Genomic DNA, 16,546 nt, shown 5'->3' on the forward strand with positions numbered 1-16,546 from the left:
TGTTTTATAAGGTGTAGTATCACTATAATATATATTATAAACTGAAATATTTCGATGTCATATCTCGGGAGAGCCACTATCATATATTAGTAAAAATCCATTCGGAATACAAACGTGATTAAGAATAGTGTTTCTGAATATTTATCTATTAAATTACTAAAAACTTAATTATTATAACATTTGGATATGCTGATGCTGATTTAACAATTCGCTAAGGATAATATTTTGACACGACCTTGCACCGCGCACGCTGATTGGTGTTCGCGAAATGCAAGCACGGTCGTGTCATTAGCCATCTCGCTCGTTTCACTGGCGCACACGAGATGGCTAATGACAGTAATGACATCAAAATAGAATCGAATAAATAAATTTCCAAAAAAAAATAATTATCTTGACAGTGAATATTGATTTACAGCTTGATTAATGATAATAAAAAAATATGCTATTGTAATATCCTCTGTAGCTAGCTAGACTTCCTATAAGATAATAATTTTAAATACTCCATAACTCCCTTGGGGGTAAAATCAGTTATGCATACGCCTGCGTGGGATAACATACTCAATGATATGAGCAACAAGTGTTATGAAAATATATTTATTAAATAATTTATGATTTCGTAGTTGTTGCAATTTTTAACACGAGCTGTCATTCCGGAATTCGCAAAAATGATTTACTGTCACATACTTCACACAAATTGAGCAATAAAGAAAATAAACATATCCCGTTCTCGATCCCTTAACATCATTGCTATCATTACGCCCAAGATATATGCTGATGGGCTCTACAAAGTTAACCCACTTGCCGGCACGCCCATAAATTAGTCCGGAATAATGTTTGAGATAGAGATGAACACGCTAGAGGGCAACGACCGCGCCGTTTTGAGATACCTGCTAGGGATTATCGATGATATATACGAATGGGTAGAATGTGTGGACTACTGGTCATTCGCATTATTGCTTAAAACAAGGTCATTTAGGCTGTTAATAGTGTTAATATTGTTTTACACTTCCGTAGCGCAGCTATCTAGGCAGGAATTCGATCGTAAATAGATATTGTGGGTAGGTTCTCTCTTCCTCTCCTAATGTGGTAGTCAGTAAGGTGCAGGGGGGCAATTTCGACTGCGGGATAATTTCAACTAATCGAAATATCTTCCATGTTTTACATTACTAACGGAGATATATGGCACTTTAGTTAATAATGTATTTGTATGTAATGGAAGATATTTCGGTTAGTTAAAATTATCCCGCAGTCGAAATTGCCTACCTAAAAGATTAAAAATTGCAAACATGTGAATTAATTAGTTTATATACATAGAATAGATATAAAATGAAAATAATAATTGTGAGAAATAAATAGTAAAGTAAGTATTATAAACTTTGAGAAATAGTCATTCAGTCAGATTTAATGGAATTATAAGTATGAAAACTCGAACTTATTAGCTAAAATAGTTCTTGATTACTTAATGGTTTTTACTCGTAAATGATAGGTACAAATAAATAACATTATAAAAAGATTTTATGAGCATAAAATGACCAGATGCAATAACTGCCACCGATCAATATCATAAGCGTTTAAAACCAATTTGATATCGTCCACGCGACAACAAATCACAATCGCATCTCGAACAATGCGAGATGAGGGGTGCGCACCCCAGCTGCGTACCGCGATCGATTGTGGACCGCGCCAACTTCTCGCCACGCTGCACTATCCGACTACACGGTTCCCAATTCAAACGTCCCGATCTTTCAGCCAGTGTTTGTTTATTTTTTTATTTGTTTAATTAACCTATCCCGACCGTACGCCTAGGCAATAACCTGCCAGTTCCAAGTGGTGACAGTTATTTTTCAGCCAGTGTTATGTGTTAATTTTTTAAATGATGGAGGGGCGAAGGGCTTGGGATGGCGTGCCGGTGGAGTCGCACTCGCCACCGCAGTCGGTGCCGGGGCGACGGACACCGCTGGGAGCTGTGGGGCTTGGAGGATTCTACATGCAAGGTGGGCAGCCGCCGCCGCCGCAGCACTGCTATCAAACTGACGAGAACCAGCCGGAACCGGGGACCAGTTACGGTCAAAGGTACGTTCAACTGCTCCTCGAAGAGGTGAAGAGAGCATTATTACACTTCATACCATGTATTTTTTTTTAAACTATATTTGGCAATAATATTTTAAATAGGGTAGGGTAGGGTAGTTAGTACATGAGATAAGTTTAGAGTCGAACCCGCAAAAAAACAGTAAGGTTAGAGGGTTCAAGATATCATTATATATACATGTAGAATTCTAATCAGAATGTCGCATTTATTTCGTAGTGCATATCATTTTCAAATGTGTCCCAGCTAAAGCAAAACCAACGTAGCATGACTAATAGCCTAAATTTGCATAATCGAGTCTGTTTTGACGTTTGAAACTCCAGCATCACATCGCTGACAAATTTCAGCCCTATTTGTATGAAGTTTAGGCTCAAAAGTTTATTAAGTCGGCTGTATCTGTTCAACCCATGGCGCATGCGTCTTAGGGTATTTGGAAATTAGTTTGAAATAAATGGTTACCAATGTCGTGATTGGCTACAATGATTTTCACAATCGAACGCAGTAAATATTTCAGTAGGAAAAATTAGGAACTATTTCTATTCATAATTTTAGGAGTTTAGTCGCTCCATACGCGAAAATATTTTAACATTAGATAGATAATTGAATATACACAAAAATAAGTAGCATTTATTTATTACAGATTCTCAATATGTTAACATCATACATTAGTCTTGATTGTGCTCGTTAAAAAAATTAACCAAAAAATTAAACAATCAAGTTATAACAATACTTATATAACAAAGTGAAGGTTTTTTTAAAAGGTTTAGTAGGTAAGCGTTTATAAACGGAATAATTAGACCAATTCTGATTCAGACGTAAATGAGAAATGGCGCGAATATTATGTTTTGATTGTGATTTGACTAAGATTTCATTTGATTGATTAATCTACGGCGTTACAAAATCGTTCTGTACTGACTGATTACCGGTTGCGACTCCAAAGATTCACCACGGGAAACTTGTTACATAATTCCTTGAGTGACCGCATAGGTACAGTAGAGTAGTCCCTTGGGGAAATCCCGACAGAAAGCTTCATTATTCTGCCAGAGAAGGGCTGCCTAGCCTTTATTGCACCGAGCCTCTACTATTAAAAAAACAGTTTTGCGTTATTTATAAAAATATTTTAAAAATCTACCGGTTTTTTTAATTGATAAAATATTCGGCGGCTCCTTTCTCTTCTTGCTAAGCCACACAGGTTGGAAACTCCGAGCAAGGGCATCCGTTAGAAAATATCCTGAAGAGTGACTGTCGTGTTCCTTGTATCGCATTTTTTTAATCATGGCAGTGTATATTTGATAAATATGCACAGATTGCACGTATAAATCCTACCACATGTGCACATGTGTAGCACAAATACAAAGGGTAGCACAATGATGTGCTTCTAATGGAGTTAGCATCTGTACACAAAGGCCGCCACGTCACCCCTGTCAAGTGCCCGCTTTCGCTAGTTCCCTATATGACAATACTTAGTTGTCCAGAAATCAATCATAGCCCGTCTACTGATTTATTTATTTAGTATTTAGTTCAAGACCATATTGACTAAATAAGATTTTTAAAAAAGATGTTATTTTTTGGTTCTAGATTTAGGAGATATATAAGCACGTCGTTAAAAATTCGATTATATTTCAGCATTTAATACGCTTTATAGGCGTAAAATAGAAATGGAACTTCGAATAGGTAGGTATTCTAGATCTAAACGAGCGTTTAAATTGAACTTGCTTAAAAATAGTTAGAGGGTTATTGATAGAATGGACCCTCTACCCTGCCTAGGGGATAACACTCGTCCAAATTTCATTGCTAGAATCGGCCACTTGTCTCGTACAACGAAACCCTTTGTCAAAAGTGAAAACTGAACAAATGGCGTTATTATATAGTATGTAGACCGTTATTTCTGTGTCGTTTTATGATTTTTAGCCGACTTATAGTAGATTGTACAACAAGGGCATAAAGTGACCCATTTTTACCCGAGGCAATTTTTTGGTCTGAGCGAAGCGAAGACCAAAATAGTAGAAGAGGGTAAAAATGGACATGTATGCCCTTGTTGTACACTCTGCTTTTCACTTCGATTGCGAGGAAAATAAAATTATATTTTTCACGGCAATTTACACCACGAAATTGTCGTAAAGCGAAAGAACATAATACATAACCAATTCCCGCCAACTAACTTTTTTTTTTTTAATTTTTAACATGTGATCAGAGTTTCAGATGCTTGGTTTTCTGCCAAGTCAAACATTTCGGAGCATTTTTGAACGATAATCGGCTCCTATTTTATGTGATTTACTAAATTTAATGACAGAAAATACGGATTTCTAATAAAATGTAGCAAAAATAATAGTAGATTGTTAACCAAGGGTTGAAAGGCACCCATTTCTGTCGAGGTAGTTTGGCGCTCGAACGCAGTGAGAGCGCCAATAGTCCGAGACGGAAATGGTGCCTTTCACCCGAGTTAAACACTCTACTTTTCATATCGAATGCGAGGAAACCAAACAAGTCAAGGCAATTTCGGAAAATCAGCAATTGAAGTACCTAATAGACCTACGGCCATGATTTTTTTCATTAGGACTTACTTGCAATCGGAGACTTTACAAGTGTAAAGATTAATAACCCCTAGCGAAAATCATTTAGATTGCAATATTTACGAAAATACACATTTTTTAACAAACTGCAGTAATTTTAAAATGGTTTGTACATTATAGTATGAAAATCAGCGGGATTGCCTCTTACTTTTTAATTTTATACTTTTTCGTTCTAAAAGCCGCAACAGGCTACCGGACCTCACCGCGACCTTGGTGCACCGCACCACGTAATAACATAATAAAAGTATTTTAAATATTAAATAACTATTTCATTAATAATATAACAAAATTTTTATCTTGTATTTTATTTTATTTTCATGAATATAGTGCTAAATAACTTTGAAAACCAATACAATACAATACAATACAATACAAATACTCTTTATTGCACACCTCATTACAGAAAACAATACAAATAATACAGGAAGAAGAGGTTAAACAACAGGCGGTCTTATCGCTAAAAAGCGATCTCTTCCAGACAACCTTTAGGTAGCGGAAATTAATAAATTTATGTCATGTCAGTAGGTGTTTCAAATTCAATATAAGAATTTTAGCACAGAAAAAAACACAATACAAAACAGTATAAAAGACATACAAATAAAAATAAAATAAAATAAGATTTACATAAATACACATATCATACATACATAAAATTATATACATATACACATATATATACATATATATACGTAAAAATGCCAGCTATAGGGAAAAGGAAGCAGGTAAAAGTATTACGGAGCAGATAAAAAGTGAACTTTAACGAGTCTCTTGAAAGAATAAGGAGACTGGGCGCACCTTAAGTCTGCAGGCAGAGAATTCCATAGTCGTACAGATTGAAAAGTGAAAGAATTTGTATAGAATTTAGACGAGGATGACGGGACAGAAAGAAGCAAATTCTGGGAGGACCTAACCGAACGGAGATAGCTGAAACGGTTTTTAAGATAGCGGGGAGTTGCGGGGTTAAAAAGAATGGAATACAGAAGTGACAAAACGTGGGAGTGACGACGTAGGCGAATAGGGAGCCATTTGAGCTGCGACCGGAAGTGGGAGAGATGGTCATATTTGCGGAGCCCAAATATAAACCGTATGCAGATGTTTTGGATACGCTCAAGCTTATTAAGTTGCTCCTCAGTGAGATCGAGATAAGCAACGTCAGCGTAATCCAGAATAGGGAGAAGAAGAGTTTGTGCAAGGGCAATTCTAGTAGGAATGGGAAGGAAGTTTCGTAATCTCCTGAGGGAAGCAACTGCCGCGAACATCTTCCTGCTGACTTCGCCCACCTGAGGTCCCCACGATAAGGTACTATCCATAATGATGCCAAGGTTTTTTACCTTCTGCGAGTAGGGAATCAAAACGCCATTAAAGTAAATAGGTGAGAGGTTGTTAAAATCAATTCTGGGAAGCAGTTTTGGGCTACCTATTATAATAGTCTGTGTCTTTGACGGATTTACTTTTAGGCCAAAACTGCGACTCCAATTCGAGATTTTGTCTAAGTCGCTATTCACTTTACGGATAACAGACGTGAGTTCGCCAATAACGCCCTGTGAGTAAATCTGAAGATCGTCGGCATAAAGGTGATAATGTGAAGTTAGGTTAGAAGTAATTGAATTTATAAATATAGAGAACAACAAAGGAGACAGCACGCCACCTTGCGGAACGCCAGCCAACGTGTTGGACCAAGAAGAAAGACAATCATCCACCTTTATGCGCTGCCGACGACCACTCAAGTAACTACGAAACCATCCGACTACCGCAGGAGATATATTAAGACAGCGTAGTGTTTCGAGGAGAACATCAAAATCAACGGTATTGAACGCATTGCTAAAATCTAGCAGCGTTAACACCGTTAATTTTTGATCGTTCATCCCCGCCCGGATGTCGTCAGTGATCTTCACGAGTGCAGTAGCCGTACTATGACCAGAACGGAAGCCAGACTGTAAGGGATTTAAAAGATCATGAGTATTAAGGTACGAGGTAAGCTGTTGGTGAACGAGACGCTCAAGAACTTTGGACAGGAAAGGGAGAATTGAGATGGGACGGTAATCAGAAAATGAAGAAGGATTAGACGTTTTAGGTATAGGAACGATACAGGCGTCCTTCCAAAGTGAAGGAAAGGAGCTGGTGGAAACTGAATTGTTAAGAATGACGGAAATGACGGGAGTAAGTAGGTCAAGGAGAGGGAGGATCATTTTACGGCTAACACAATCGACACCAACGGCATTAGACGCTATGGACAGTACGCTCTTCTTAATATCACTGTCGTTAAAAGGAACAAGACAGAAAGGAGACGAGTCAGGAGTTGGAAGAGAAGAGAGGTATTTAAGAGTCTTAACTTTATCAGGGCCACTAAACTCAGCGGAAGTAGAGAAATGCTTGTTAAGCTGATTGAAGTTAGTATCCCTCGGACAGTTCTGTTGAGTCTTTCCAACTTCTAGCGACTTAAGAAATTTCCATACTTTCGCAGGGTCACCATTTTCAACTGACTGGTGGATATGGCGTCGCTGGGCATCGCGACAGATGGTACTACAGCGGTTACGTAGGGCATGGTAGCGAGCCTTGTTAGCATCAGTGGGGTTGGACTTGTACCTAGATTTGGCAGAGTTCTTTTTCACTAATAGTGCCTTGATTTCCTCAGTAAGCCAAGGAGCAGGAAGATGCTTCACCTTAATCGAGCGGACTGGGGCGTGCTCGTCATAGAGCTGGGTCAATAAGGAATTAAAAAGTGACACCTGGTCATCAACAGAAGCAGCTCTAGAGACAACATCCCAGTCAATTGCTGATGCGCTTTCACGAAGTTTAGCTACATCCATCCTACCAAAATTACGTTGTAGAAGTACTTTAGCTTTAGGCTTAGGAGGTCTTACTTTATAAGATAGTAAAAGGAGGTCATGATATGAGAAAGCATCAGCAGGATGCTGGCCATACTTGGCGACATGAGAAACCGAGGACGTGAGAGTAAGGTCAAGAAGAGACGGAGTACAATTTGGAAAGTGGTGCGTAGGGCCAGAAGGGAGGATATTCAATTTACAGGCATGTGCCAGAGATTTAAGAGACCGCGACCGATGGTCGTCTCTGCGGAGGCAGGTATTGAAATCCCCCATTATAATATGGTGGTCATAAGATGGCATGAGATCTTCAATAAGTCTTTCAAGAGAAGCGAAATAATTAATAGTAAGTGACGGAGAGTAGAACACCCCAAGGAGAAGCTTCGTATGGGAGACAGAGATGTCTAGAAAAAGATACTCAGCGGTGTCTGAGGAAGGAGAGTGTGCTGACGTGACTATAATGGAAAAGGGGATGTGAGAACGTAGATAGATAGCAACTCCACCGCCACCTCTGCCCAAGCGATCGTGACGTATTAGGTGGAATCCTGGTAAAGAAAAAGAGGTGGAAGGCAGGCAGGGTTTAAGCCAGGATTCCGAAACTAGTACCGCATGAATATTTTTTAAGTCAAACGTCGCGATCAAGTCACTGTAGTGCGCAGGAATGCTTTGCGCATTAATATGTACAATATTAAAATTTTTACTAACGTCACTGAATTCCGAGCTAAGTAAATCATGGAGTGATGGTGGCAAGCTCTTAAAACTGTCATCAGTAACACTTTCACCTGAAGAGAAAGACACGAAATGATCAAGATCAGAGGCACTGCTATGGCTGGACATAGATAAACAAAACAAATAAATATATATTTAATATCGATAAATAACACGTACACGTAATAAAAGTATAAAAGTAAAGTTAATACACTAGGGCACTAACGCTACCTGCCAGCATACTAGAAAAACAATAATAAAGTTACAATAATTTTATCTAACTTGACAGCTTTTTCGACATATAGGAAAAATTTAATATTTTAATATCGTAATTTAATATCGTACAAAGGTTTAACTGTGGCTGTATAAGATTTTGCCTTTGCTAATTTACGCAAGTGTAAGGTTTAAAAAAATATTTTTGGTGTATTCCTGTTGGTTCCCGCCTTACGAAATCGAGTAAATAGAATTCAACGAAAGAAACAAGAAAAAATTGTTTTTAACAATTTACTTACATCATTTTTTATAAAAAAAGGATCAACGTGGGATTAGTAAAATTAAACAGTTACCAATTGTTCCAAGCGAGGAAATAAAGACACTATTTTTCCATTTTGTTTCCACCCAGTTGTTCGTGGGACGGGGACGCAGAGGAGTACACTACTTTTCTGCGCTAGAGCATAAACGTATCACTTTCTGCGCACCTTTTAGAACAACAACGACCCACTTTCAGAGCATGAGATATGAAAAAGACTCTTTTTGAATGTTTGTATGTATGTAAGAAATTAATAAATATTGGTATTTTATGGAAGATGTGTTTGAAGGTTGAAAAATATTTATTAATATAGGTACTTTCCATTTACGTATTATTTTTATTTTCAAGTTTCATCAATATGAAACTTCTTTATTTGCAGACCTATGGGCGAAGGAAAATCAAAACAGAAAATGCGACAAGGAAAAACAGTACGACTCAATATCAACGCTAGGGAACGGAGAAGAATGCACGACTTGGTAAGAAATCGATTACAATGTTTTTTTGTACTCATTAATTACAATAATTACCTATGAAAATGATTAACGTTAGCTATTATATGTCGCAAAATTTGAATAAGTCACATTTTATGTATCTATAACCTTAGCAAAAAAAAATTAGAACTCTACTCTGGTCGATAACAAAATAACTACCTATTTACGTGCATGTATGATAATATTTTATCCCTAAAGGTATTTTTCATTCATACGCGTAAGTTATGCTTTGCTATGCCAGTTAAACAAAATGTTAGTTCAGTTATTGGCAGTTCAGTTATGCGATGCTCGAAGTAAGTGTGATATTTCTTGCCAATTTAAAGCCACCAGGCGATTGACACTGTTGCACCAGCCAGTGCCGAACGTAGAACTTATTCGATAGAAGCTAGGAACTTAATATCCCTTTTAAAAATTTTCAGAACGATGCACTCGACGAATTACGAAGCGTTATCCCGTACGCTCACTCACCCTCCGTCCGGAAACTGTCCAAGATCGCGACTCTGCTACTAGCCAAGAACTACATCCTTATGCAGGCTAGCGCCTTGGACGAATTGCGAAGGTAAAACTACTTCATCAGTCGTCAATCACTTCAGACGACTTTTTGTCACATTTTCGATTTAGTCTCCGAGGTGATTTGATTATAAATGTTGAAAGTTTGTGGGTTTCCCTACAAAAAATTAAAAAAACGCTGCATATCAGGAACATATCATAACTAATGTTTGAAATACTTACGCAATTTCTTAGGCATTAAATCTGTAAAGTTAGCATCAAATAGATAGTGACGGCCAAATGTATTGGATTGGAACACATCCTTATTGAGTGCATTTGAATAATATAAAATGGTTATATTTTACAGGTTAGTAGCATATCTTCAAGGCACAGCGACGGCAACAGGCATAGTGGTGCCACCTCCTGGCTTCGACCTGACCGGGCTACCTGCCGCAGCTAAGTTGTTGCAACCGCCCACGCTAGGCCCGCCAGCTCCGCCCGACCCACCATCTTGAGATCTGCCTCTGCCCGTCAAACTAGAACCCATCGCATCACCCCCTTAGTGACATCGTACGAACATGTTAGTGTACATTTTGACGTTAAATGTGAAGAGAGTTCTTAATTTATATATTTTGTTATTTTTACGGCATCTATCTTGGAAATCGTCAATTTCGTGTGTAAAAATTACTACACTTTTGTCCCGAATATGCCAATGCAACAGGTTTTTTTTAACAGACCGATGTAATGTTTACATACATTTTGTACTCATAATACTTTTATTGTCATACTTATTGTTAACCAATTGCCTGTTTAAAAATATTTTATAATACAACACCTACTTATTTATAAAAGGGCTAGCGGATGGTTTAGTGGTTTTGTAGACGGGCAAAAAAAATATCAGGCAGTGTTATACATACAGGATAAATAAATAGGATTTGATATATTAGAATAATATTTTCGAATTAATTCAAACCGTCTGATGTCGACTATTTCAATATATTCGTTAGGTAAGTTTTGACTCTAAATGTATTTATTTAGGTAGATAATAAAATAATGAGTAATTTTATCAATAGTGATAATTTGATAAAGCAATGAAATGTACTCAAGTTCAAACGTTCACAGACTAGAATGTACCCAAATCTCTGTCACTTTAAACTAATAAGAGTAATAAGACACTGTACATTTACGAGTATACCTTATTCCAATGATTAGATTGATTGTTTATGAATTATGATGGATATTGAAAGCATAAATAACTGAATACATTGTTGTAATGCTGTTAAAGCTACAACTTTCCTGCTACAAGCATCAGATATACACGGTGTGGCCTGTAACACGAGCAAATAATTAAAACATAGATTGTACTCCTCAAACGGTGACACTTTTGTTCTACAACTTTTAAAAATTATGAAGTATTTAGACTCCCTATTTTTCATACTAAATAAATATTATTTTCAATGGACGCCATCGCCACGCCATATCATTGTGATTGACGTTGCTTGTCACGCCTTAAACATAACAAAATTCGCAATACATTGCGTCTTAGAATAAACTTTAAAGTGTATTAAAAATCAAACCCCAAGTTATTTTTAAAAGTCGCTGAACAAATGTTGGTCAGTATGAGGAGTACAGCCTACAGTTTAATTTTTTGCTCATGTTACAGGCCACACCCGGTATACCTACCTAATGTTCTGTCAATATTTCTTGCAGCTATCTATTTTCGGGCTGTATAATTAATTACCTATGTAGCTAGTGTTAGTTACTTAACCCTCCATAATTTTAGATGTATATTTTAAAGAAGTTGGAGGTAAAATAGCATTAGATTTACGAGTAAATTATGTTATTTCTCTTCTTGAAGACAAGAGAGGACTGTGAATCAACGTGCCAAAATAATTAAGGACCGTCTAGGTAATTTTAGCTACTATTAAAATTGTTGTAAGATTTTTCAATAGTTTTGTAGACTTCGTATATGTGTGTTAGCTAACGAGATTGTGGATTGTACGTATATATTACTTAATTTGATTTGATTGTCTATTATTTTATTTCATACCTATTATAGTTACATTTATATTGTAAGTCATCTTAGGTATTAAGCTCAACACACTATGTTGATAAGCCAAAGTGAAATTGTGATTGTTAATAGCAATAATATTATTTAATATATTATTTTAATTTAGGTGACATATAAATAAAGGTATCTGTATATTTTTATTGTTTTTATGTAAATTTCCCGTGAGTAAATTCCTGGGTTAAAATGTAAATTCATATCTCCAGGAACGAAAAGCTGCAGATGGTGTCTATGAACTTTACCCGTTACTTTATGAGTTTATGCCGTTTATTAACACATATATTTTTGAGATTTGGTGAAATATTTGTATTTGTTTCCATACGAGACGACTACAATTATTTCACCTGAACACTGAATACTTTTAACCTTTTTCCAGGCCGCACCAATCTACATGGTTTTACCAAAAAATCCAAATATATTCCGATTAATCGAGCTTTGGTGATTTATTTGAAGTCAAGTCATATTTCCCGAAAATGCAATCTAATTTGAACCTTGAATCGGAATGCTAAAGTTGAAATTCTATTGGCGCGTATATGGTCGATAAATCATACTAACTATGACTACAAAGGGCTACAACGATTCGTACCAAAATAGTAGATAAAAGTACCTACTAAATAAAGAACATAAAGACGTTAATAAACCTAATAATTAAAATCCAAAATTAAACACTGGAAACAAAATACTATAAATTAAAAGTAACCTCAAAAACAATACAGGCTGTTTTCTAATTTGTTATTAACAGATGTTGACTTATTCCTTGAACGGGTTATTCTAGAGCTCATTTGCAAAGATTTCACCAGTCAACCACGGGTCTAAACTCGTTGGTTTTCAAGTTATTTGAGTTTATAAAAAAAAACTTCTTTTGTATTAAAAATATTATTTGTGGAAAAAGTACTATACAGTGCATTTGAATAGCAAAAAAAACTTCTAAGAGCAATGACCGATTAATTTAAATAAAAAATCCTGACTAAATATTCCAAAGCTTTAGAAATTAAAGAATTTGAAATCATTATAAGCCATATTTTTTTACTAACACTATCACGCCATGTAGTGGAAAGAGTGAAAACAATTTAAACTTTCTGACGGCCACGTCTATGCTATCGTCATAAAGTTCCAGCCCGCGTTGAAAGATGGCGCTTAAGGTCTGGGCTGGCGGAAAGCACCCTGTTTTAATCAATAGTTGAACAAAGTAGGTAATGAGTGAAATAATCACTACTTTTAAACCTTAGAAAGTAATACATACTAAAAAAAATATTGTGAACGAATTATACACTATTTTAGATTAGAATCTTAATTTATAAAACAGTCCCGGCACAAAGATACAGACAGACTGACAGACAGCGTAAACCCTTGAGGAAGGCTGAGGTCCGCTCAGCAAGGCAAGTAAACAAGCAAGGAAGCAAGGAAAGGGTTACTCAGTCAGGTTAGGTGTATGGAAACACCAGAGACCAAAACGCCTGAACAAGAAATTTAGCAATTGTATTTCGACGGCTGAGGGACCCTCTGACTGCGAACAGAAACTGAAGATGAGGATATAAAATATATAGGTAGTGGGTACCTACGTTCCACGCAAGCCTCCGAGCACAGATTTCGCGTCAAGTTATTGTTATGACTGGGTATTTAATCTGATAAGTGATAAGCAAATACATGTACCTAAATGGCGCCGTTAGTATTATATTTCCTCATTGGATATGTCCTACGCAATGATGAGCAAGTAAAGGTTACGTTGCGGTCGCAACTCCTATCGCCGTTTTATGACTAATTATTTAATTAACAATAACTCAATAACTAAACATTTACAAACAATGTAGCGATGCTATCAGGACATCCAATGTATACCTACCTAAGTATTAGCCGCTATTAAAAGTCATGACACGAATAACGACATCTGGCAGTAAAAGGTAGTTGAGCATCTATTTATAGCTATATATTGCGATTAGAAACGAATCACACAATTATTACATTAATTAATTAATATTAAGAGGGCCTGGCCCTCTGTCGCTGCAGCATTTTCCATTCCAGCCTATTCTGGGCTTTCGTTTTTACTTCCTGATATGAGTGGCTACAGCACCATTCTTTTATCTGTGTCATGTATGATATTCTGGGTCTTCCTCTTCCTCTTTTTTCCTCAATTCTGCCCTCCAGTATGATTTTGTTTAACCCTTCGTGTCGGAGTATGTGACCTATACATTTGGCTCTACGTTTTTCAATGACGTGCATTATTTGTCTCTTCACTTTTGCCTTCTCTAGAACTTCAAGGTTGGTGCGCTTTTCTGTCCAGCTGATTTTGAGCATCCTTCGCCAACACCACATTTCGAATGCTTCTAGACGACGGCGGTCTTGTGTTGTGATGTTCCAACTTTCACATCCGTAGAGGGCGGTGCTCCAAATATAGGTTTTGATTAAGTTTTTCCTTATGTTTATGTGGATTTTGCTGTTGTAAATATGTCTATTTGAAGTAAAAGCTTTCTTTGCCATTGCTATCCTAGTTCTTATTTCTTTCTCGCTTCTGCCTCTTTCTTCGATGATGCTTCCCAGATAGGTAAATGTGTTTACTTGTTGTAGTCTTTCCGAGTTGAGAGCGATGTTTACTCTGGGAGAATTGGTTTTGCTTGTCACCAGAACCTTTGTTTTCTTAACGTTTATTTTAAGGTTATACTTTCGGAAAATTTCGTCCATTTTTTGTATATTTACTTGGAGCGTCTCTTCTGTGTCTGCCATGAGAGCAATGTCATCGGCAAATCTGATCCAGTGCATAGTTGTTCCATTGAAACTTATTCCTTTAGTGCACTCTTTGATTTCATGCATAGCTTCCTCTATATATAGGTTGAACAGCAATGGCGATAGACTGCATCCTTGTCTTACTCCCCTCTTTATATTTGCAGTTTTAGTTACATCATCTATTGTTACTTCTGTCAGTTGGTTCTTATACAGTTCTACAATTATTCTCCTGTCCTTCCAATCTATGTGTTTGCGTTTCAGGAGGTCAAAGAGTTGGTTCCATTCAACATTGTCGAAAGCCTTCTCTAAATCTACGAAGCTGATGTACGTGCTTTTGTTAAGGTCAAGGCGTCTTTCGATAATATTGCGTAAAGCCAGTATGGCTTCCCGAGTTCCTATGTTTTTCCTGAACCCAAACTGATCGTCGCTAAGGTTTTCTTCTACTTTAGGGTAAAGTCTGTTCTGTATGATTTTTAGAAGAATTTTTGAAGCATGTGACAGCAGACTGATCGTTCGGTAGTTTCCACATTCCACTGCGTTACCTTTTTTAGGAATGGTAATTGTTTTGCTCGTCGAGAACTCCTCTGGTACCTGCCCTGTGTCATAAATGGTTGATATTAGGTTGTAAAGGTAGTTTTTAGCTTCAGGGCCGCAACATTTTAAATTATTACATAAAATAAAAAATGTATTTAAAAAACACATACACAAATCAAAAACGAAGGAATCTGTCAAAAAAAAATGAAAAAAAATTGAAAGGGTTTTGCGATATAAAATAAATATTGATTTAAACTTTCACGATTTTTAAACATTATTAAATTGTACAACAAACTGATAAACAATAACCAAGTGCCGGTAGTTCGAAAAACTCCAGTCAGCCAGCCAGTTAGCCAGTCTTCTCCGAGACCACAGGGACAACGCCGTCCTCGAAACGTCGGAGGTAAATCTTAAAACTTAAATACGCGATGAAGCCCATTGTACACTTTAATAAAATAAATATTCATCACATTTGCTCATAAAGAGTGATATTTCACGCAGGTTTAGCGGGAGTTATGGAAAAAAAAATAGTGACGGAAAAAATATTGAGCTTTTTGACGCATTTTCACATACACTACTTATGCATGGACCGTCACAAAACTGACACCCAAAATTGGTATTAAAAACTGGGGACCCATTTTTCTTTGTTTTAATTCACAGTCCTCGTGATTTTGAGCCCAAATAACCTGAGTTGTAATTTTTTCTGAAAATCTCCAGGGAACGAAGGAGTATATAGGTACATGTCGAATGTGAAATAAAAGGCCGAGAGTAAATGACGTCGTTTAGTAATACCTAAGTTGTGTAAAGGGGCCCACTGATTAACAGTCCGCCGGACGGTATCGGCCTGTCACTTAGAACAAAATTTTGACAGTTCCGAACAACTGACAGGCCGATACCGTCCGGCGGACTGTTAATCAGTGTGCCCCTTAATTATTGCAAACAGCAAGACGAGATAAAAATCTAGTACCATATATAAAAATCCATTTACCAGGGTTCCGATTCGCTTCAACCGAAATAGAATGTTTTAATGTCTATTACCATGAACATAAGGATGATTTTCCGCAGCCGGGGCTACAGCGTATTTTATAGGTAAGATCGCAAGCAAGCACATAGAATTACCTATGTACTGAACAGTCTCGCATAGGTACGGTACGTAGCAAGTCTGGCGGGTAATGGTAGGTGTGGCTGATGATTATTGATTGAACATTTTCGACATTGCCTTGGTTAGTACTTAGGTGTTTCTCTAGGTGTAGTAAACTTATGATATTTTTTATATAATTCGACATTAAGAGACCATATACATCTCTAAGTAATTGTAATACGTTAGTTTGAATTGGTAGTTGCAGTTGTATTTTATAAAATTGTTGATGTATTGTTATTATTTTTGCTTGTATGTAAATTCAATGTTGACGTGTAAAAGTGCCCTTGTGGCCAATATCGTTAATTCCGCGTAGCAAATTTTCCATTCGCATTTTTTCCCACCCGAATTTCTACCCATACCCTTTTTTGTCATTCGCTTATA

The 16,546-nt window shown here is 36.8% G+C and overlaps 1 protein-coding gene across 1 annotated transcript; it reads left to right on the forward strand.

Annotated features, from left to right (window-relative positions):
• The first annotated feature begins 1,526 nt into the window (after nucleotides 1-1,526).
• LOC134790573 (class E basic helix-loop-helix protein 22-like) lies at nucleotides 1,527-10,319 on the forward strand. Its single transcript, XM_063761422.1, has 4 exons — nucleotides 1,527-2,073; nucleotides 9,101-9,197; nucleotides 9,632-9,771; nucleotides 10,069-10,319. Exons 1-4 carry the CDS (start codon nucleotides 1,874-1,876, stop codon nucleotides 10,214-10,216), a joined length of 585 nt encoding a protein of 194 aa, XP_063617492.1. The 5' UTR covers nucleotides 1,527-1,873; the 3' UTR covers nucleotides 10,217-10,319.
• Nucleotides 10,320-16,546: the final 6,227 nt, after the last annotated feature.

Source organism: Cydia splendana, chromosome 5 (genome assembly GCF_910591565.1).
Source record: "Cydia splendana chromosome 5, ilCydSple1.2, whole genome shotgun sequence".
Lineage (NCBI taxonomy): Eukaryota > Metazoa > Arthropoda > Insecta > Lepidoptera > Tortricidae > Cydia > Cydia splendana.

Excerpts from the sequence above, each read along its gene's own strand:
- LOC134790573 (XM_063761422.1), top strand. The coding sequence starts at position 1,874 with ATGATGGAGGGGCGAAGGGCTTGGGATGGCGTGCCGGTGGAGTCGCAC. Across the intron at positions 9,198-9,631 it reads GGAGAAGAATGCACGACTTG|AACGATGCACTCGACGAATT; the intron begins GTAAGAAATCGA and ends AAAAATTTTCAG. Across the intron at positions 9,772-10,068 it reads GCCTTGGACGAATTGCGAAG|GTTAGTAGCATATCTTCAAG; the intron begins GTAAAACTACTT and ends TATATTTTACAG.